This window comes from Musca domestica, unplaced genomic scaffold (genome assembly GCF_030504385.1).
Source record: "Musca domestica strain aabys unplaced genomic scaffold, Musca_domestica.polishedcontigs.V.1.1 613, whole genome shotgun sequence".
In the NCBI taxonomy this organism is placed as follows: Eukaryota; Metazoa; Arthropoda; class Insecta; order Diptera; family Muscidae; genus Musca; species Musca domestica.
The window spans coordinates 130,284-150,855 of NW_026712368.1; the positions used below are offsets into that span (position 1 = coordinate 130,284).

At 32.5% G+C, this 20,572-nt stretch overlaps 4 protein-coding genes across 4 annotated transcripts in view; 1 reads left to right on the forward strand and 3 right to left on the reverse strand.

Annotated features, from left to right (window-relative positions):
- The window catches only part of LOC101898462 (F-BAR domain only protein 2), a 36,002-nt gene extending 21,495 nt beyond the window's left edge, over positions 1-14,507 (reverse strand). The window contains exon 1 of the mRNA XM_059129502.1: positions 14,364-14,507. The gene's annotated coding sequence lies outside the window, so the exon portion shown is untranslated. The remainder of the gene's footprint in view (positions 1-14,363) is intronic.
- Positions 7,838-14,505, reverse strand: LOC101898867 (lysine-specific demethylase 3A). The gene is made up of 2 exons (XM_005175912.4): positions 14,364-14,505; positions 7,838-12,176 (listed from the first exon to the last, which is right to left on the reverse strand). The coding sequence occupies exon 2, from the start codon at positions 12,158-12,160 to the stop codon at positions 9,173-9,175; it is 2,988 nt and encodes a 995-aa protein (XP_005175969.2). The 5' UTR covers positions 12,161-12,176; positions 14,364-14,505; the 3' UTR covers positions 7,838-9,172.
- A 475-nt stretch (positions 14,508-14,982) lies between the features above and the next one.
- On the forward strand, positions 14,983-16,620 carry LOC101899047 (protein HGH1 homolog). Its single transcript, XM_005175913.4, has 5 exons — positions 14,983-15,184; positions 15,246-15,433; positions 15,495-15,992; positions 16,069-16,286; positions 16,354-16,620. The coding sequence occupies exons 1-5, from the start codon at positions 15,100-15,102 to the stop codon at positions 16,457-16,459; spliced, it is 1,095 nt and encodes a 364-aa protein (XP_005175970.1). The 5' UTR covers positions 14,983-15,099; the 3' UTR covers positions 16,460-16,620.
- Positions 16,444-19,175, reverse strand: LOC131805834 (F-BAR domain only protein 2-like). Its single transcript, XM_059129503.1, has 7 exons — positions 19,118-19,175; positions 18,487-19,053; positions 18,304-18,402; positions 18,144-18,240; positions 17,528-18,085; positions 17,002-17,466; positions 16,444-16,934 (listed from the first exon to the last, which is right to left on the reverse strand). Exons 1-6 carry the CDS (start codon positions 19,145-19,147, stop codon positions 17,459-17,461), a joined length of 1,359 nt encoding a protein of 452 aa, XP_058985486.1. The 5' UTR covers positions 19,148-19,175; the 3' UTR covers positions 16,444-16,934; positions 17,002-17,458.
- Positions 19,176-20,572: the final 1,397 nt, after the last annotated feature.

Consider the following 20,572-nt stretch of genomic DNA (forward strand, 5'->3'; position numbering starts at 1 on the left):
ATTGTGTTATATTTTGGGCGTGCAACCAGTTGATGGCCCAAACATATTTAAAAAGTGTAGAGCTTTTGATTTTACGTTGTTTAATGTGTATCTGAAGAATAAGTATAATTGATTTTTAAATTTAAGAGTGTAGAGCTTTTGATTTTACGTCGTTTAATGTGTATCTGAAGAATAAGAATAATTGATTTTTAAATTTAAGATTATTGTAGACTTCTTTAAAAGCTGAATCTTATAAACTCTGTCTCTTCTGAATCCATCCACATATAGGTACCGTTATAATAAGAAAATATGTAAAATAAGAACTTGAAGATTCCTCATATTAAATCGGATATTTTAATGGATAAAAACAGTGCATATGCCTGCAAAAAGTTTTGTCTTAAACTTCTAACAAAAGAGTTGAAAATTATTATGATAATAATAACAGTGTGTTTTATATTTCGGATATAAAAATTTTCTGAAACTTTCATACAATTGTGGAGATTTTGAAATTGACGAGGAGCACCCGCAGGAACAAGTATCTCATCTTTATAGAACTGTGCTCATATAAAGCTTTGAAGTCTAACTCTTGGCGAGATAGTTTTTATATGTGATTGTTCGACATGGCCACTTTCTCTACCTAAAATAGATGCTGAAGTTATGAAGCCGAATGCCTGGTTTTGGATGATAATAATAACAGTGTTATATTTTCCGGAGATTCAAAAATTTTTGCCACTTTTATACAATTGTGCAGATTTTGGACTTGGAATAAATATCGCGTCTTTATAGAACTCTGCTCAAAGAAAGTATTAAAAAATAACTATTGGCAAGATAGTTGTTAAATGTGATTCTGAAAATAGATGCTAAAGTTATGATGGCGTAATACCTGGTTTAAATAATCTTTCTTATAATTTTGGGCGTGCAACCAGTCGATGTCCCAAACTTAGTTAAAAAGTGTAGAGCTTTTGATTTTACGTCGTTTGATGTGTATGTAAGGAATAATTGATTCTTACATTTAAGATTATTTTAGTATTCTTTAAATGCTGATTCTTAAGAACTCTGTCGCTTCTGAACCCATCCACATATAGGTACTGTTATAAGAAAATCTGTAAAATCAGAACTTAAAGATTCCTCATATTAAATCGGATATTTTAAGGGATAAAAACAGTACATATGCCTGCAAAAAGTTTTGCCTTAAACTTCTAACAAATGAATTGCAAAATTGTTATGATAATAATAACATTGTGTTATATTTTCCGGAGATATAAAATTTTTTGCCACTTTCATACAATTGTGCAGATTTTGAAAGTTTTGCCTTAAACTTCTAACAAAAGAACTGAAAATTATTATGATAATAATAACAATGTGTTTTATATTTCGGAGATATAAAAATTTTCTGAAACTTTTATACAATTGTGGAGATTTTGAAGCCGAAATTCCTGGTGTTGGATGATAATAATAACAGTGTTATATTTTCCGGAGATACAAAAATTTTTGCCACTTTTATACAATTGTGCAGATTTTGGACTTGGAATAAATATCGCGTCTTTATAGAACTCTGCTCAAAGAAAGTATTAAAGAATAACTATTGGCAAGATAGTTGATAAATGTTATTGTTAAAATATATGCTAAAGATATAACTCCAAAATTCCTGGTTTTAATAATTTTTCTTACAATTTTGGACATGCAACCAGTTGATGTCCCAAACCTAGTTAAGAAGTGGAGAGCTTTTGGATTTACGTCGTTTGATGTGTATGTAAGGAATGATTGATTCTTACATTTAAGATTATTTTAGTCTTCTTTAAATGCTGATTCTTATGAACTCTGTCGCTTCTGAACCCATCCACATATAGGTACTGTTATAAGAAATCTGTAAAATTAGATTTTGGGGATTCCTCGTATTTAATTGGATATTTTTATGGATTAAAACAGATCATATGTCTGCAAAAAGTTTTGCCTTAACCTTCTAACAAATGAATTGCAAATTTGTTATGGTAATAATAACATTGTGTTATATTTTGGGCGTGCAACCAGTTGATGGCCCAAACATATTTAAAGAGTGTAGAGCTTTTGATTTTACGTCGTTTAATGTGTATCTGAAGAATAAGTATAATTGATTTTTAAATTTAAGATTATTGTAGACTTCTTTAAAAGCTGAATCTTATGAACTCTGTCGCTTCTGAATCCATCCACATATAGGTACCGTTATAATAAGAAAATATGTAAAATCAGAACTTGAAGATTCCTCATATTAAATCGGATATTTTAATGGATAAAAACAGTGCATATGCCTGCAAAAAGTGTTGCCTTAAACTTCTAACAAAAGAGTTGAAAATTATTATGATAATAATAACAGTGTGTTTTATATTTTGGAGATATAAAAATTTTCTGAAACTTTCATACAATTGTGGAGATTTTGAACTTGATGAGGAGCACCCGCAGGAACTAATATCTCATCTTTATAGAACTGTGCTCAAATAAAGCTTTGAAGTCTAACTCTTGGCGAGATAGTTTTTAAATGTGATTGTTCGACATGGCCACTTTCTCTACCTAAAATAGATGCTGAAGTTATGAAGCCGAATGCCTGGTTTTGGATGATAATAATAACAGTGTTATATTTTCCGGAGATACAAAATTTTTTGCCACTTTTATACAATTGTGCAGATTTTGGACTTGGAATAAATATCGCGTCTTTATAGAACTCTGCTCAAAGAAAGTATTAAAGAATAAATATTGGCAAGATAGTTGTTAAATGTGATTCTGAAAATAGATGCTAAAGTTATGATGGCGTAATACCTGGTTTAAATAATCTTTCTTATAATTTTGGGCGTGCAACCAGTCGATGTCCCAAACTTAGTTAAAAAGTGTAGAGCTTTTGATTTTACGTCGTTTGATGTGTATGTAAGGAATAATTGATTCTTACATTTAAGATTATTTTAGTATTCTTTAAATGCTGATTCTTATGAACTCTGTCGCTTCTGAACCCATCCACATATAGGTACTGTTATAAGAAAATCTGTAAAATCAGAACTTAAAGATTCCTCATATTAAATCGGATATTTTAATGGATAAAAACAGTGCATATGCCTGCAAAAATTTTTGCCTTAAACTTCTAACAAATGAATTGCAAAATTGTTATGATAATAATAACATTGTGTTATATTTTCCGGAGATATAAAATTTTTTGCCACTTTCATACAATTGTGCAGATTTTGAACTTGATGAGGAGCACCCACAGGAATAAATAAATTGATGGGTGTAGAGTTTTTGATTTTACGTCGTTTGGTGTATATCCGAAGAATAATTAATTTTTTAATATATGATTATTTTAGTCTTTTTAAGATCCTGAATCTTACGAACTCTGCCGCGTCTGAATCCTTCCAAATATAGGTACTGTTATAATAAGTAAATCTGTAAAATCAAATTTTGAAGATTCCTCATATTTAATCGGATATTTTAATGGGTAAAAACTGTTCTGAATCTTACGAACTCTGCCGCGTCTGAATCCATCCAAATATAGGTACTGTTATAATAAGAAAATCTGTATAAATTCAAATTTTGAGGATTCCTCATATTTAATCGGATATTTTAATGGGTAAAAACTGTTCATGTGCCTGCAAAAAGATTAGGATTAAACTTATAACAAAGGAATTGAAAATCATTATGATAATAATAACAGTATGTTATATATTCCGGGGATACAAAATTTTCTCCCACTTTCATACAATTGTGCAGATTTTGAATTTGATGAGGAGCACCAGCAGGAATAAATATCTCGTCTTGATAGAATTGTGCTCAAAAAAAGTATTGAAGACTAACTCTTGGCAAGATAGTTTTCAAATGTGATTGATCGACATGGCCACTTCCTCTATCTAAAATAGATGCAAAAGTTATCTAGCCGACATTCCTGGTTTTGGATAATAATAACAGTGTTATATTTTCCAGAGATACAAAATTTGCTGCCACTTTTATACAATTGTGCAGATTTTGGACTTGAAATAAATATCGCGTCTTTATAGAACTCTGCTCAAAGAAAGTATTAAAGAATAACTCTTGGCAAGATAGTTGATAAATGTGATTGTTAAAATATATGCTAAAGTTATAACTCCAAAATTCCTGGTTTTAATAATTTTTCTTACAATTTTGAACGTGCAACCAGTTGATGTCCCAAACCTAGTTAAGAAGTGGAGAGCTTTTGGATTTTAGTCGTTTGACGAATATCCGAGGAGCAAGAATAATTCATTCTTAAATTTAAAATTATTTTAGTCTTCTGCCACTTTTATACAATTATGCAGATTTTAGACTTGATAAGGAGCACCCGCAAGAATAAATACCGCGTTTTTATAGAACTCTGCTAAAAGAAAGTGGTAAAAAATAACTCTTGGCAAGATAGTTTTTAATTGTATTTGTTTGACATGGCCACTTCCTCTAACTAAAATAGATGCTAAACTTTTATATACGTCGTTTTATGTCTATCCAAAGGAAAGGAATAATTGACTCCTATTTTAAAATCATTGTAGTCTTTTTATTGCTGAATATTATGAACTCTGTCGCGTCTGAATCCTTCCACATATAGGTACTGTTGTAATAGGAAAATTTTTAAAATCAGATTTTAAGAATACCTCATTTTATATCGAGTATTCTTATGAATAAAAATTGTCCAATTGCCTGCAAAAAGCTTTGCTTTAAACTTTTAACAAAGGAAACGCAAAATTATTATTCTTTTCATATGTAAGCGTTTTTTATTTAGAATTTTTAGCGCAAAACTTTTACATTAAAATGTATTTATTATACGTCGTGTAATCGTAAGAGTTATTGATATCCCTATTGCTACTTGCATAAAGAAACAACAAATTCTCCTTTGTCGAAAAAAATTATAATTTTATTTGTATGTAATTCATATAAATGGCGGAGCAATGCCGGCAATATTTTATAACCGGAAATTATGGTAATAATTTTAAAATATATGTATATTAAGATTTTTATATAGGATCTACTGTACTGTCAGACATTTTCTGAATTGTTTTCTTCATTTCTTCTGCCCGAGATATTTCTTCATCAAGCCGACGCTCTAAAGCTCTTGTTAGAATCGTACAACAATCTTTAATAGCATGGTATATGATATTTTTAATCTGTAACTTATCTTCATGATTTGTATGAGAGTGTGAAAGCCGTCGAAATTCATGAGTCAAATGATAACAGTGTGTTATATTTTCCGGGGATACAAAATCTTCTGCCACTTTTATACAATAATAACTCTTGGCAAGATAGTTGATAAATGTGATTGTTAAAATATATGCTAAAGTTATAACTCCAAAATTCCTGGTTTTAATAATTTTTCTTACAATTTTGGACGTGCAACTAGTTGATGTCCCAAACCTAGTTAAGAAGTGGAGAGCTTTTGGATTTTAGTCGTTTGACGAATATCCGAGGAGCAAGAATAATTCATTCTTAAATTTAAAATTATTTTAGTCTTCTGCCACTTTTATACAATTATGCAGATTTTAGACTTGATAAGGAGCACCCGCAAGAATAAATACCGCGTTTTTATAGAACTCTGCTAAAAGAAAGTGGTAAAAAATAACTCTTGGCAAGATAGTTTTTAATTGTATTTGTTTGACATGGCCACTTCCTCTAACTAAAATAGATGCTAAACTTTTATATACGTCGTTTTATGTCTATCCAAAGGAAAGGAATAATTGACTCCTATTTTTAAAATCATTGTAGTCTTTTTATTGCTGAATATTATGAACTCTGTCGCGTCTGAATCCTTCCACATATAGGTACTGTTGTAATAGGAAAATTTTTAAAATCAGATTTTAAGAATACCTCATTTTATATCGAGTATTCTTATGAATAAAAATAGTCCAATTGCCTGCAAAAAGCTTTGCTTTAAACTTTTAACAAAGGAAACGCAAAATTATTATTCTTTTCATATGTAAGCGTTTTTTATTTAGAATTTTTAGCGCAAAACTTTTACATTAAAATGTATTTATTATACTTCGTGTAATCGTAAGAGTTATTGATATCCCTATTGCTACTTGCATAAAGAAACAACAAATTCTCCTTTGTCGAAAAAAATTATAATTTTATTTGTATGTAATTCATATAAATGGCGGAGCAATGCCGGCAATATTTTATAACCGGAAATTATGGTAATAATTTTAAAATATATGTATATTAAGATTTTTATATAGGATCTACTGTACTGTCAGAAATTTTCTGAATTGTTTTCTTCATTTCTTCTGCCCGAGATATTTCTTCATCAAGCCGACGCTCTAAAGCTCTTGTTAGAATCGTACAACAATCTTTAATAGCATGGTATATGATATTTTTAATCTGTAACTTATCTTCATGATTTGTATGAGAGTGTGAAAGCCGTCGAAATTCATGAGTCAAATGATAACAGTGTGTTATATTTTCCGGGGATACAAAATCTTCTGCCACTTTTATACAATAATAACTCTTGGCAAGATAGTTGATAAATGTGATTGTTAAAATATATGCTAAAGTTATAACTCCAAAATTCCTGGTTTTAATAATTTTTCTTACAATTTTGGACGTGCAACCAGTTGATGTCCCAAACCTAGTTAAGAAGTGGAGAGCTTTTGGATTTTAGTCGTTTGACGAATATCCGAGGAGCAAGAATAATTCATTCTTAAATTTAAAATTATTTTAGTCTTCTGCCACTTTATACAATTATGCAGATTTTAGACTTGATAAGGAGCATCCGCAAGAATAAATACCGCGTTTTTATAGAACTCTGCTAAAAGAAAGTGGTAAAAAATAACTCTTGGCAAGATAGTTTTTAATTGTATTTGTTTGACATGGCCACTTCCTCTAACTAAAATAGATGCTAAACTTTTATATACGTCGTTTTATGTCTATCCAAAGGAAAGGAATAATTGACTCCTATTTTTAAAATCATTGTAGTCTTTTTATTGCTGAATATTATGAACTCTGTCGCGTCTGAATCCTTCCACATATAGGTACTGTTGTAATAGGAAAATTTTTAAAATCAGATTTTAAGAATACCTCATTTTATATCGAGTATTCTTATGAATAAAAATTGTCCAATTGCCTGCAAAAAGCTTTGCTTTAAACTTTTAACAAAGGAAACGCAAAATTATTATTCTTTTCATATGTAAGCGTTTTTTATTTAGAATTTTTAGCGCAAAACTAGTTAAGAAGTGGAGAGCTTTTGGATTTTAGTCGTTTGACGAATATCCGAGGAGCAAGAATAATTCATTCTTAAATTTAAAATTATTTTAGTCTTCTGCCACTTTTATACAATTATGCAGATTTTAGACTTGATAAGGAGCACCCGCAAGAATAAATACCGCGTTTTTATAGAACTCTGCTAAAAGAAAGTGGTAAAAAATAACTCTTGGCAAGATAGTTTTTAATTGTATTTGTTTGACATGGCCACTTCCTCTAACTAAAATAGATGCTAAACTTTTATATACGTCGTTTTATGTCTATCCAAAGGAAAGGAATAATTGACTCCTATTTTTAAAATCATTGTAGTCTTTTTATTGCTGAATATTATGAACTCTGTCGCGTCTGAATCCTTCCACATATAGGTACTGTTGTAATAGGAAAATTTTTAAAATCAGATTTTAAGAATACCTCATTTTATATCGAGTATTCTTATGAATAAAAATTGTCCAATTGCCTGCAAAAAGCTTTGCTTTAAACTTTTAACAAAGGAAACGCAAAATTATTATTCTTTTCATATGTAAGCGTTTTTTATTTAGAATTTTTAGCGCAAAACTTTTACATTAAAATGTATTTATTATACTTCGTGTAATCGTAAGAGTTATTGATATCCCTATTGCTACTTGCATAAAGAAACAACAAATTCTCCTTTGTCGAAAAAAATTATAATTTTATTTGTATGTAATTCATATAAATGGCGGAGCAATGCCGGCAATATTTTATAACCGGAAATTATGGTAATAATTTTAAAATATATGTATATTAAGATTTTTATATAGGATCTACTGTACTGTTAGAAATTTTCTGAATTGTTTTCTTCATTTCTTCTGCCCGAGATATTTCTTCATCAAGCCGACGCTCTAAAGCTCTTGTTAGAATCGTACAACAATCTTTAATAGCATGGTATATGATATTTTTAATCTGTAACTTATCTTCATGATTTGTATGAGAGTGTGAAAGCCGTCGAAATTCATGAGTCAAATGATAACAGTGTGTTATATTTTCCGGGGATACAAAATCTTCTGCCACTTTTATACAATAATAACTCTTGGCAAGATAGTTGATAAATGTGATTGTTAAAATATATGCTAAAGTTATAACTCCAAAATTCCTGGTTTTAATAATTTTTCTTACAATTTTGGACGTGCAACCAGTTGATGTCCCAAACCTAGTTAAGAAGTGGAGAGCTTTTGGATTTTAGTCGTTTGACGAATATCCGAGGAGCAAGAATAATTCATTCTTAAATTTAAAATTATTTTAGTCTTCTGCCACTTTTATACAATTATGCAGATTTTAGACTTGATAAGGAGCATCCGCAAGAATAAATACCGCGTTTTTATAGAACTCTGCTAAAAGAAAGTGGTAAAAAATAACTCTTGGCAAGATAGTTTTTAATTGTATTTGTTTGACATGGCCACTTCCTCTAACTAAAATAGATGCTAAACTTTTATATACGTCGTTTTATGTCTATCCAAAGGAAAGGAATAATTGACTCCTATTTTTAAAATCATTGTAGTCTTTTTATTGCTGAATATTATGAACTCTGTCGCGTCTGAATCCTTCCACATATAGGTACTGTTGTAATAGGAAAATTTTTAAAATCAGATTTTAAGAATACCTCATTTTATATCGAGTATTCTTATGAATAAAAATTTTCCAATTGCCTGCAAAAAGCTTTGCTTTAAACTTTTAACAAAGGAAACGCAAAATTATTATTCTTTTCATATGTAAGCGTTTTTTATTTAGAATTTTTAGCGCAAAATTTTTTCATTAAAATGTATTTATTATACGTCGTGTAATCGTAAGAGTTATTGATATCCCTATTGCTACTTGCATAAAGAAACAACAAATTCTCCTTTGTCGAAAAAAATTATAATTTTATTTGTATGTAATTCATATAAATGGCGGAGCAATGCCGGCAATATTTTATAACCGGAAATTATGGTAATAATTTTAAAATATATGTATATTAAGATTTTTATATAGGATCTACTGTACTGTCAGACATTTTCTGAATTGTTTTCTTCATTTCTTCTGCCCGAGATATTTCTTCATCAAGCCGACGCTCTAAAGCTCTTGTTAGAATCGTACAACAATCTTTAATAGCATGGTATATGATATTTTTAATCTGTAACTTATCTTCATGATTTGTATGAGAGTGTGAAAGCCGTCGAAATTCATGAGTCAAATGATAACAGTGTGTTATATTTTCCGGGGATACAAAATCTTCTGCCACTTTTATACAATTATGCAGATTTTGTACTTGATGAGGAGCACCCGCAGGAATAAATACCGCGTCTCCCAAACACTGAACTATTGGGTATCCTTCAACGCCGTATTCCTTAAATAACCTGGCCCGCAGCTTATCGTCCAAGTACCAATTCTGGTCGTGAATGGGATCATGGTCAGGTTCCAGACGATAGCCTTTCTCCAATGTAACTCTGTTTAAAAGGTCCCTAATCTTATCAGCATCCCTGGCAGGAAATATATGCCACAAAGCGCCTGCCACGACATTGTCGTTTTGAACCCTAGCCCTTGTTAGAAACTCGCAACCACCCATAGCTATGGCTTTACGTGATGCTGATATTTGGGATTTAGAGTCGGAATCTTCCGGTATTCCTACGTATACCATTATATTAACAGCGTCGGATATGTCCAAGTGCAAATTTGTAGTTCCTTTATCGGGATGGAAAGCTGAGCCATATGCATTGTACATTTTAGGGCCAAGGTCTGGTGGTACAAACATTTTTGGCAAACAACTTGCTATATTGAGATGTCCCGTGCGTAATGTATATTCTGGCATAGGCAATCCCTTCATAAGGTCCTTATAACGCGTCGGTAGTATTTCAGCAAAGTCATCGCCTGGTGGCCAATCTTTCAATTTAAGAAGCATTGGTTTACCATTAGCGTCCAGTAATCTTTTCTTCATACACTGAAAGCCTTCCCAAAAATGACGCATGGGTTGGTTTGGCACCAAATTACCATTCAGACAATTGATCAAATCATTCGGTTTGTCTCCGAAGTCGCTTAAGAAAGCTTCTGGACGCCATAAATCCAGATTTAAAGATTGTGCAACCTCCGATATCATAACTGGTTGTCCGCACTTCCACACTTCCTGGAAAAGTATCCGGTTATCGGGATGGTTGGCATTGTAAAGACGTAATAATTTGCCATCACAAAGCCATTCGTGTGGCACACCGGGAGCTATTAAACTGGAGTGAGTTAAAATCATAGCTCGGGGCGGTAAAAACCTACGTAATCCAGCCAAACCTTTACGCAAAAAATTAATGTGCTTGTAGTTGTCAAAAGCGCTTGTTATTGGATCTTTCCCAAGGGTTTGTTTGTTATGAGTTCGACCGGGGACATAGTCGATGCCATTAGACCGAGCGAATTCAAGTGCTTTCGAATGTATCTGCTCCAAGCGGGCTTGCTTTCTCAATGTTTCTTCTGTAGCTAGAGAAGAATCACTGGTTTGCTGTTTTAACTGTGACTCCTTGATCATGTCTTGTATAAGGGCTTTAAGTTGCCCATTTGGTAATTGTTGTTTACTCAATAAGCATCCACATAGCTGAGGAATTTGCCACAAGGTCCTAACATCATGCAGTAATCTTCCTAAAACGTTCATAGAGTCACCGGCTATAATTTGTGTCAACATTAAATCCCCAATATTATGGCTCACCCCACCAGAACATAACATCCAATAGTATTCATCTCTGCCCTTTTGAGGTTTATCACCAGCCTGTATTTTTCTGACGGTTCTCTTTTCCTTTCTGTCTTTAAAGCAATCGATGCAGACGCCGAATCCACATTTGTCACAAGTCCAATGGAAATTGAACAGTGTCGTATCGCACACATCGCATATTTCCCTTATTCCTTGAACCACTTTCTTCCATGCAATTATTTTATTTTCATTTTCGTGCAATTTCAATGCTTCCGCTTCTTGACGCCAAAGATAGCAAAACTGATCACCGACATGTAACAAGATGTAACGACAGACTTGTATATCCATATTTCCAGCAGTTGGTTCTGTATTTTCATCTGGCTTCCATATATTAATTTCTTCTTGTGTGGGGTCGGTATACGGATTCGGAAAACCTGCCACCAAAAGTCTTCCATCTTCTGTGTAGCGAAGAAGTCTAAATTCATAAAATCGACAATATACATCATTTGATCCTTGCTGGGGAGTTCTGCGACGGCACTCTCTACATTTGTGAATTTTTGTGCCAAGTTCTCCTCCATTATTTGAAACGTCGCCTTCTGAATTAGTGGTGACACAAATATTTTTTGTTTGAAGTTTAAAGCATGGTAGATGTTGTAGGAACGGGTTACATGTTCTACGGTACAGTTCGTCTTTTATTTCCTCCTCTGGTGTTAATTTATCCAATTGTTCAAAGTTATCATCATCGTTCTGGGAATTGCTACTGTTGTCATCGTGACTGAAATTATTATTTTTGTTTTTCTTTTCTGCGCTTTCCAATTCAAATGTCCGATTCTGACTTGAGTTTTCAACTTTATTTTGTGTTGCCAATTTATCATCGTCAGTTCCCACTTTTTGCATTTGTTTTTCATTTGGAACAATGTCATCACTGCAACTTTGACGGTCATTTTCCAAGGTTTCCAAAGTAGGAACTACTGCATCCGTTTTTAATTTGTCTATCTCCATATTAGTATTTTTCTTTGCCACTTCTAAGCTGTCAATATGAATTTCTATAATAGATCTACGTTCTGCCATGTCATTGTCAAATTTATACTGTCTTGTTGTTGATCCAACGAAGCGTTCCTCATCTGTAGACTTATCTTCAATTTCTCTTTTTCGTTGAATACGAAAATTTTTCAACTCATTTAACGATTTTCCTTTATTGTCGATGTCCTTGTTTCCAACAGTAGAATCCACCTGCATTTCACTGTCCTTCAGGGGTTTGTCAGTCTGCAGTGAAGCTAGTGCAAAAGAATTTTCTGATGACATGTTAGATTTTAATATTCTAACATTTCCAGGATTGAAAGAAAAAGAAAAGAAAACAATATTTTCAATAAACTACATTCTGATTGATAAAGTCGTCAATGATCAGGGCAACGTAGCGGCAGTGAGTACGGGTTTTGGCAAAGGCAGTCCTTTTTAAAATTTTATAATTTTTCCGGCAACAAATCAAAGTGAAACACCAGCACATTTTCACTATCTAATACAAAGCTATAAAAAGGATAATGTGGATGGCAGCTTTTGTTGAACTTGACTTTTTGGTGGGTGCTTGCTTTCAATATTCTCAACCAAAGTTAACTACTCACTACCACCACATTACCTGTTTTAACTTTGGCCAAAGAATGCTTTTCAATAAATACTTATAAAATTAATCAATAAAAAACGAATTATTATATTCAGCCATGAATAATTTCTAAGTCATGTACATTTGAAAAATATTTAATTGAGATTTGGTAAGCCAAGCAAATTGTTTACAAAAGAACAAGCTTTAAATTTCTTTATATGGATTGTCGGAGCACTTAAGAAAAGATTCACCAAGACGTATTAATCATATGGATAGGTTTTGAAAAAGAAAACGATTTTTATAGGAAACTATATTTTATTCCAATAAAATGTTCATATTATAAAACTGTCTAATAACATACTACAACTATGTCTTACACCCGAATAAATAACATATTGTCGTTTCTGAAACAAATTCCGCCAAAAATAGAAGCAATTTGTTATGGTACTGAAAGCAAAAACGTAAAAGACCTAATTTCCATATTCATAGCTTGTCTACAATTTCATCTGAAGGACTAATGCAAAACATTTGCTCCAGTTAAGTACCGCGGCAGGCATGGTGTATGCATTATTGTACTTTTAATTCCTGGGCTAAACCGGACGAAATTTACTCTTCAACATTTTAGTTACTTATGTTTCTCAGATCTGAATACAATGCAATTAATGAATCCTAAAATATTTCTCACAAACGAAACAACACCATGGAGTAATTTCTAAAACAAATTACGGCAGAAAACTCGGAGCTTTTTGTTCGCAGCTCTAAATGCGACAGCGTTAAACCCCTACTTTCAATATCCGCATCTTGTCTACCATTTCATTTAAATAACAAACGCTAAACTCTACCTTAAATTGGCTACTGCAGCAAGGATGTTATATGCATTATTATATTTATAATTCCTGGGCAAATCTGAGCGGAGTTCACCACCAACATTTAAGTTACTGATATATCTCAGATCAAAATACATTGCAATTAAGTAAATCCAAAACCCTTCAATACTTTTTTGCAAGACATAAATTGCATCTGAAAAAGTAAAATTGGTATTTTGTAATATTTTACACAACAAAATTCTAGTTGCTAAACTCTACCTTAAAATTGGCTACTGCAGTAAGCATATTATATGCTTTATTATCTTTAGAATTCCTGTGCAAATCTAGGCGGAGTTCACCACCAACATTTCAGTTACTAATATTTTTCAGATCAAAATACATTGCAATTAAGAAAATCAAAAACCCTTCAATAATTTTTTGCGAGACAAAAATTGCATCTGGAAAAATAATACTGGTATTTTGTAATATTTTACACAACAAAATTCTATTTGCCAGAACATTTTGGCGTCAGAATAGGAACTAATTAACATCGTAACCCATAATATCTAAAATCCATGCACTTTGTCTTTTCGCGAAAACAAATAGTATGTTATAATTGAAATAAATTAATAGCCCGCGAATGGGGGTAGGGCAGGGTCGACTCGACATTTGATTACGCTAATTACCATCACCCAAAGAACACTATGTGCAAACCATTCTGCAATCAAAAAATGTGTCGCGAAAAATCATATGCATTCTTGATTTAGGCCCGACTCAGGAAAACATTTTATACCATGACGTAATTGAAAAAACAATGTTTTATTCCTTTCTGTGATTACAATTTCGCTATCATTTACCCATAGCGATAAACATACATACACATATACACATGAATACACATATAATTATTGGCGTCTCTGGAAATCCACAAATATCCGTCGTACTAAAATCCACTAATATTCTATCAACAATTTCCACAGATTTTGGGGCGTATGCCTAAGCCTACATTTTTTACAAATTCTAGATATCAGCAAATTGTTTTTTCCTCCACGAACCCTACTTAACTTGGCTGACCAAAAGCAATAGTTTCTTAATTACTTACACTGATATTTTTCCTCCACGAAATCTGCGTTTTATCAAATTTTAATTGATAATATTTTGTTGCTAAAAGTGGACAAAGCACAGGAAGTATCTTAGAATTTATAGTGACTGCATCGCAACACAATAATTTTTTGTTGTAAAAGACTCAAACAACTAGGAAAAAATTTATTAAATAGGTATAGATAAGTCGACTATCGACTAAAACATAAATCAAGCGAAATGTCAATATTATCGATTTTTATTATCGGCTTTCGATTGTTAGTTGAATCAAAAGTTATCAATCCAGTGTGAATGACATTAACCCCAAATATGTATTCCCAAACTTTTTTCATCGCAAAAAAATAGTAGAAAATATCTTCCATGTCTTGCTTACCGAAATTTATTATTTTTATACAATGAAACAACTTCGAGAACTGGAAAATGCCAATGATTACATCAAATATATTATATATTTTTCCGCAAGCGATTCTCACGATTATCACACATGTCCGCCTAGTTATACACTGTACAATCTATACATATTTTCTGTACACCCTTGCTGTAAATTTCCAACACTATGTACTCAATATTGCGTTGTGTCTTCAATAGCTATCGAATACCAATTACCGACCGTCTTCTAATAAAGAACGGGTATCTAAATCATATTCACGTGTACGACCAAAACATAAATACACATTCAACCTTGTTTTTCAAATAATTACCCAGATTTTTGCATATATTTAAATTGAAATACTTCAATGGAAAGTTTGGCAGAATTTACCGAGTTTTTACGCCCAAGTCAGCGGCTGGATTTAAAGTCGGTTGCCCTAACACATATCCTAGGTATCAATATTTAAAACGCATTCAAAAGTAGATCACAACATATTTCATTCCATTTGTATAGGCCTCACGGGTTCATCAGAAGGAAAAGCTGCTATACTATCCCATGATAACATCATAGTTGCCTTATTTAACTTGACTACCGATGTCCACCATGTTGTTGCAAAAGATGCGGTCCTGTGCCTCATAAATATAACAGCAGAAGAAGACGGAGCCCTCAAAGTCTATGAATTGGCAAAGAATTCAGATCCCGTTCGTAGTATAAACAATAAATCTCACCTGCACCCATCATCTAATTCACTTCCACTTCCAGCCATTCCATATTGTTTGTAAAGCCATTGAAATCATAACAGACGAAAATGCCGAGTTGGCAGATGCTTGGACCATGGTGCTGAGCAACATATCAAGGGTGGAGTCAATAGCACATGACATCCTAAATGAATTGAATCCCAAAGACATCCTCAAAATGGTTAAAGCTTTCACCAAACTGGATTACAATAAGAAGAAAAACAAGCTAGACTATCTTGGCCCAATATTTTGCAATTTAACCCAAACAGGGAGAGGAAGAGAAATCATTTGTCTTGACAAATACAATCTCATAGACAAAATACTTCCATTTGCTTCCTTTCAAGATTCACTAATACGAAGAGGTGGAACTATTGGTATCTTGAAAAATATTTGCTTTGACCCTGTCTACCATGACATAATACTACGTGATCCTGACGATATTCTCTGCGCATTGCTCTATCCTCTATGTGGCCCAGAAGAATTTTCTGATGAAGAAAATGACATGTTACCCATAGACCTACAAGTAAGCCCATCTCGTTCTGAATTCTGCCGACCATCGTTCTTGCCCATCATCCTTTTACAAATGTAACTTCCTAAAGTTCCTTCCAGAAACCAAAACCCGAGAGGAAGACCCCGACCTAAGAAAAATGCTTTTGGAATCCTTGCTGCAATTGTGCTCGCGTAGAAAATCTAGAGAACATTTACGATCAAAAGGAGTATATGAGATCCTGAGGGAGTATCACAAATGGGAAGCAAAAATTGCCAAGAATAAGGAATGTTTACTCGCTTGTGAAAATGTTGTCGATATATTAATTAAGTATGTATTCCATTATCACCATCCACAATTTACTTCCACTAATTCCACAATTAAATCTACACCACAGGAAAGAAGACGAAATTGGATTAGACAACTACAAACAAGTGGATGTACCCCAAGACGTAGCCGAAAAGTTTCTCAAAGAAGATGAAGAATATTTGAAGGACTTGTGATATAGTAGTCTTTATTAACAAATTAATATTTACATCAACACATATTTCTTATTTGTATATAACACTACTTTACATCGTTTTTATTATATCTCTGTTGTAACAAATATACGAATACCATTAATAATTTGACCCGACATAAAACAAACATTCTTCCACTTTGATTTGTCTCTTGTTCATTATACCACATCCACCACAATTATCCACTGAATGCAATCACGGCTTGTTTATTTATAAGCGTCTGTGTGGCACTTTACCAATCAATTTGCCAAAGCGAAAACTTTCTAAATAAACAACACTCTCGTCCGGCCATCATGCATATAATTTCACCGTCATTATTTCACGCATCCATTTCCAGATTACTGCTAAATATATAAACCTGCTACAATATTCGGCATCCATTCTTCAACTTGTCCATTGAGTAAATATCCCATCGAATTTCTCCTTATTTCATTCAATCCATTTCCACGTCTCATTCCTATGTAAAAGAGATCTTCATTATTAATAATATCCTCTCTTTATTTCCTCGAAAATCAGCAAATTACCTCTGCTACTTCTTTATTAACTCTCCGCAAATTTTTTTTCTTCATTTCTTTGTCTTTACTTCTTCGCTTCTGCCGCCATTTTTTATTTATGTCAAAGTCTACAGAAATTAATTTCACCGCCTTCCATTCTTACCGCCGTTCACTTACATTTGCCGCTGTCAAAATCACCGCCGTCAAATTACTAACGCCGTCATTTTACCAACGCCGTCAACATTTTACCGCCGTCAAATTTCTGACGCCGTCATTTTCTAACGCCGTCAAATTTTCAACGCCGTCATTTTTCAACGGCGTCAAATTTCCAACGCCGTCATTTTTCAACGCCGTCAAATTTTTACCGCCGTCATTTTCTAACGCCGTCAAATTTCCAACGCCGTCAATTTACTATCGCCGTTATAAATCGATAGTCATCGATAGTAGACCTGTATTAAAAACGATATTTATCGCTCAAAATCGATTTTCAATGCCCTATTTTTAAATAAAAATATGTGTGGGATTAAAAAGTAGAATCATTTATCAAAAAATGAACCTTGAGTATGTTTTTCCTGTTGTGATTGAAGCTCTGATTTTAGAGGATTTTTGTTGATGGTTGTGGTATTTGTGCCAGTAGTGGTGGTGGTACAAGTAGTATTATTTGTGATTATATTGGCTGATAGCGAACTTGTGATGCAATTACTATCCGTACCGAAATTTCCACTACCACTAGTGACAGAAGTAGGCATTCCAACATTTTGTTGCTGTTGTTTGTTCGTGTTATTAGAAGAAAACCAATTTCGGAAATTACTTTTCAATCCGCCTGCAGCATTGGTGGAATTACCATCAGGCGATGTTGGTCGAGATAGTGGCTTTGAAATTCTTGTTTCGTTCATTGCTTCATCGACATTTGCTAAGCCACTACTACCGCTAGCAATGCTACCTATTGACAAGCCCTCAGCCCCACGTTGATCCGATGCAGTATTTCCTCCACGGTTGATACTGGTTACAGAATTAGAATTCGAAGTTATCGATGGTTGATTAAGACGGGCATTCGAAGAAGCTAGCGTCTGTTGATTGATTGATAATGGAATGAATTCAAGTTCTGGCATTTCTATGAAAAAATATTATGTAAATGTGAATTGATTGATTTATTAATTTGTTTTACCAACCAGGTTTTTCCAAGCCTGTGTATTTATTTAAAACAAATTGTTCCAGCAATTTGTCAACGGTCATGTCTAAAAACTGCCGTTTAAAGTCCGAATGCACCTAAGTCATAAAATAATAAACAAAAACAATTAACATGTCCTGCGTGCCTTTATGAGAACTTACTTGTCCGACCATATCGTGATTGTTTTGTAGTAATTCCAAGTATGTGGATAGAAACTCTTTCATCTGTCGCAAGTGGACCTCTTCAATTTCTTGAAAACGCTGGATTTTGACAATATGTTTTATATAATTGCATTATAACTATATATATATATACATATACATTTAAGTATAACCATTACTCACTTTACATGTCTGCGTCATTCGACGTTCGAATTCGATTTTAATAGGATTATGTTTATCCAATAACACTTTGTATTCCTCCTGCAACTTTCGCAATTTCGTTTCCATTTTGTCAATATCTTTCTGCGAAGCATTGTCCTTTCGTAGTTTTTCCAATTCCTGTACCTTGCCACTATAAATATCTTTTGCTTTTTGCACCTCTGAAGTCGAAAATTGTATGGCTTTCACACATTCCAAAGTTTGAGCTTCTTCCTCTTTAACAGCCTTTTGCTTCTTATGCAGTTCATCGGCATACTTTGCTACATCTTTTACAAGTTCGCTTAGTTTCTGCACCATTTGCATGTGTAAGGTAGAAAGTTTTTCTGCCGATGTTCGTAATATTGTCCATATTGGTGCGAATGTACTGTTTAGTGTTCCTGTACTAGCCTTGTGAGCTAGTTTTGACATTAATTTTGAGTTTTGTTCTTCAATATTTGATTTCTCTCTAAAGAACTCCGAAAGTTCTTTGCTAGCTTGTAAGCCAAATTTCATATTATGATAAAGAACGTCGAATCCATTATTTTTCTCCCCCTAAAAACATATGATATCCAAATATATATTTTAGTTTTTTGAACACAGATATTTAAAATCTTACCCAAAAGTAGTCATTAAAGTCGACCGTCATTTTGATTATGCTTAATGTTTATATTTTTATAAACAAATTGACTAATATCACATTAGCATCTTCCACTGAAAATAAGAATTCTCTATCAAGCTGCTAAATCAAGCCAAATAGACTTAACATTTTATTATGTAGATGTATGCTGCAAATAATGGAATATAATTATTATGCCGTTCACGCAAAATTTAAATATAAATATCATTATTTTTAAGAAAAAATATTTTTCTTGAAAGGTCAATAATCAAGAAATTCATAAAAATGTTTAAAATTTGAAGAATAATCGATGATATTTTTAAGAAAAACTAATTATTAGGATTATTCTTGATTAAAAAAAACAATTTACCCACGAAATTGTTTCAAAATTGGGTATTAAGAATATTTGGTAGAATAACATCCTTGAAGTATAAAATTGTTCCCGTTTTAGTATGGTCCTTATATAACGCCTCACCGCATATTGTTTTTTTTTTTTTTTTTTTGAAAATTTAATTGCATGTTAATCTAAACATTGAATATCTACTTCCACTTTCCTATAGCGCACATATATTTAACGATACCCACCGATATTCGTTTTTGATAATCCTAGTCTATTTACCCACGAAATTGGTTCCCGTTTAGTATGGTCCTCAATAACGGCCTCACTGCATTGTTTTTTTTTTTTTTTGAAAATTTAGCTGCATTATCCAAACAGTCTTACTGGTATTTGTAGTTTTAAGTGGAATACGTTTGAATTCATTTTAAAATACAATTTTTATCTTTGCCGGCCGAACTTAATGTTTTTTATTGTTTTAAAGAAAATGTTTCTTAATGCCTAAAGACCAATAATTATAATAACCTTAATAATACCTTAAGTAGACCATTGAAGGATAATCGTGGATATTTTTGAAATATGTCTTCATAAACCTAAAGACCAATAATTATGAATTACTTATTTTTTTTGAAATTTAAAATGAATGAAGGAACTAAGTTTTTAGATACTCGTGGTTGTTGAAGACCATTTCTTTATGGATCTACTACAAAGTTCTTCAGAATTGCTTCAAAAAAAAAAAAAAAAAAACAAGGGACCATAATAATGAATTAAAAATCGGGAATTGGATCAAAGCAATCATAGCATATCGTGGATATTTTTGAGAAAATGTTTTCAAAGGGACCAATAATAATGAATTTAAAAAAAGGGATAATCGGATCAAACCAGTATAATAACCGGGGATATGGATGTTTTTGACAAACTTTCTTAAACACTTCAGACATTAGAACATATAGTGGACTCTTTTAGAATCTTCAAGGTAAAACGACTATTGTTGGCCTTTTTTTGGCAAAAATAATGTAAAAATCATCCAATAAACGCGCGAGAATTTGTAATCCATCAAATAAGAAGCGAGCAACAAGTGAAGTGCAACTGTTTATATTCGACGAAAAGTGTTTTCCATT

Coding starts and splice junctions, on each gene's coding strand:
- LOC101898867 (XM_005175912.4), bottom strand. CDS start 12,160: ATGTCATCAGAAAATTCTTTTGCACTAGCTTCACTGCAGACTGACAAA.
- LOC101899047 (XM_005175913.4), top strand. CDS start 15,100: ATGGAAAGTTTGGCAGAATTTACCGAGTTTTTACGCCCAAGTCAGCGG. Junction 15,434..15,494: donor TGGCAAAGAATTCAGATCCC/GTTCGTAGTATA, acceptor TTCCACTTCCAG/CCATTCCATATTGTTTGTAA. Junction 15,993..16,068: donor TGTTACCCATAGACCTACAA/GTAAGCCCATCT, acceptor AACTTCCTAAAG/TTCCTTCCAGAAACCAAAAC.
- LOC131805834 (XM_059129503.1), bottom strand. CDS start 19,147: ATGACGGTCGACTTTAATGACTACTTTTGG. Junction 19,054..19,117: donor ACTTTAATGACTACTTTTGG/GTAAGATTTTAA, acceptor ATATGTTTTTAG/GGGGAGAAAAATAATGGATT. Junction 18,403..18,486: donor GAATGACGCAGACATGTAAA/GTGAGTAATGGT, acceptor GTCAAAATCCAG/CGTTTTCAAGAAATTGAAGA.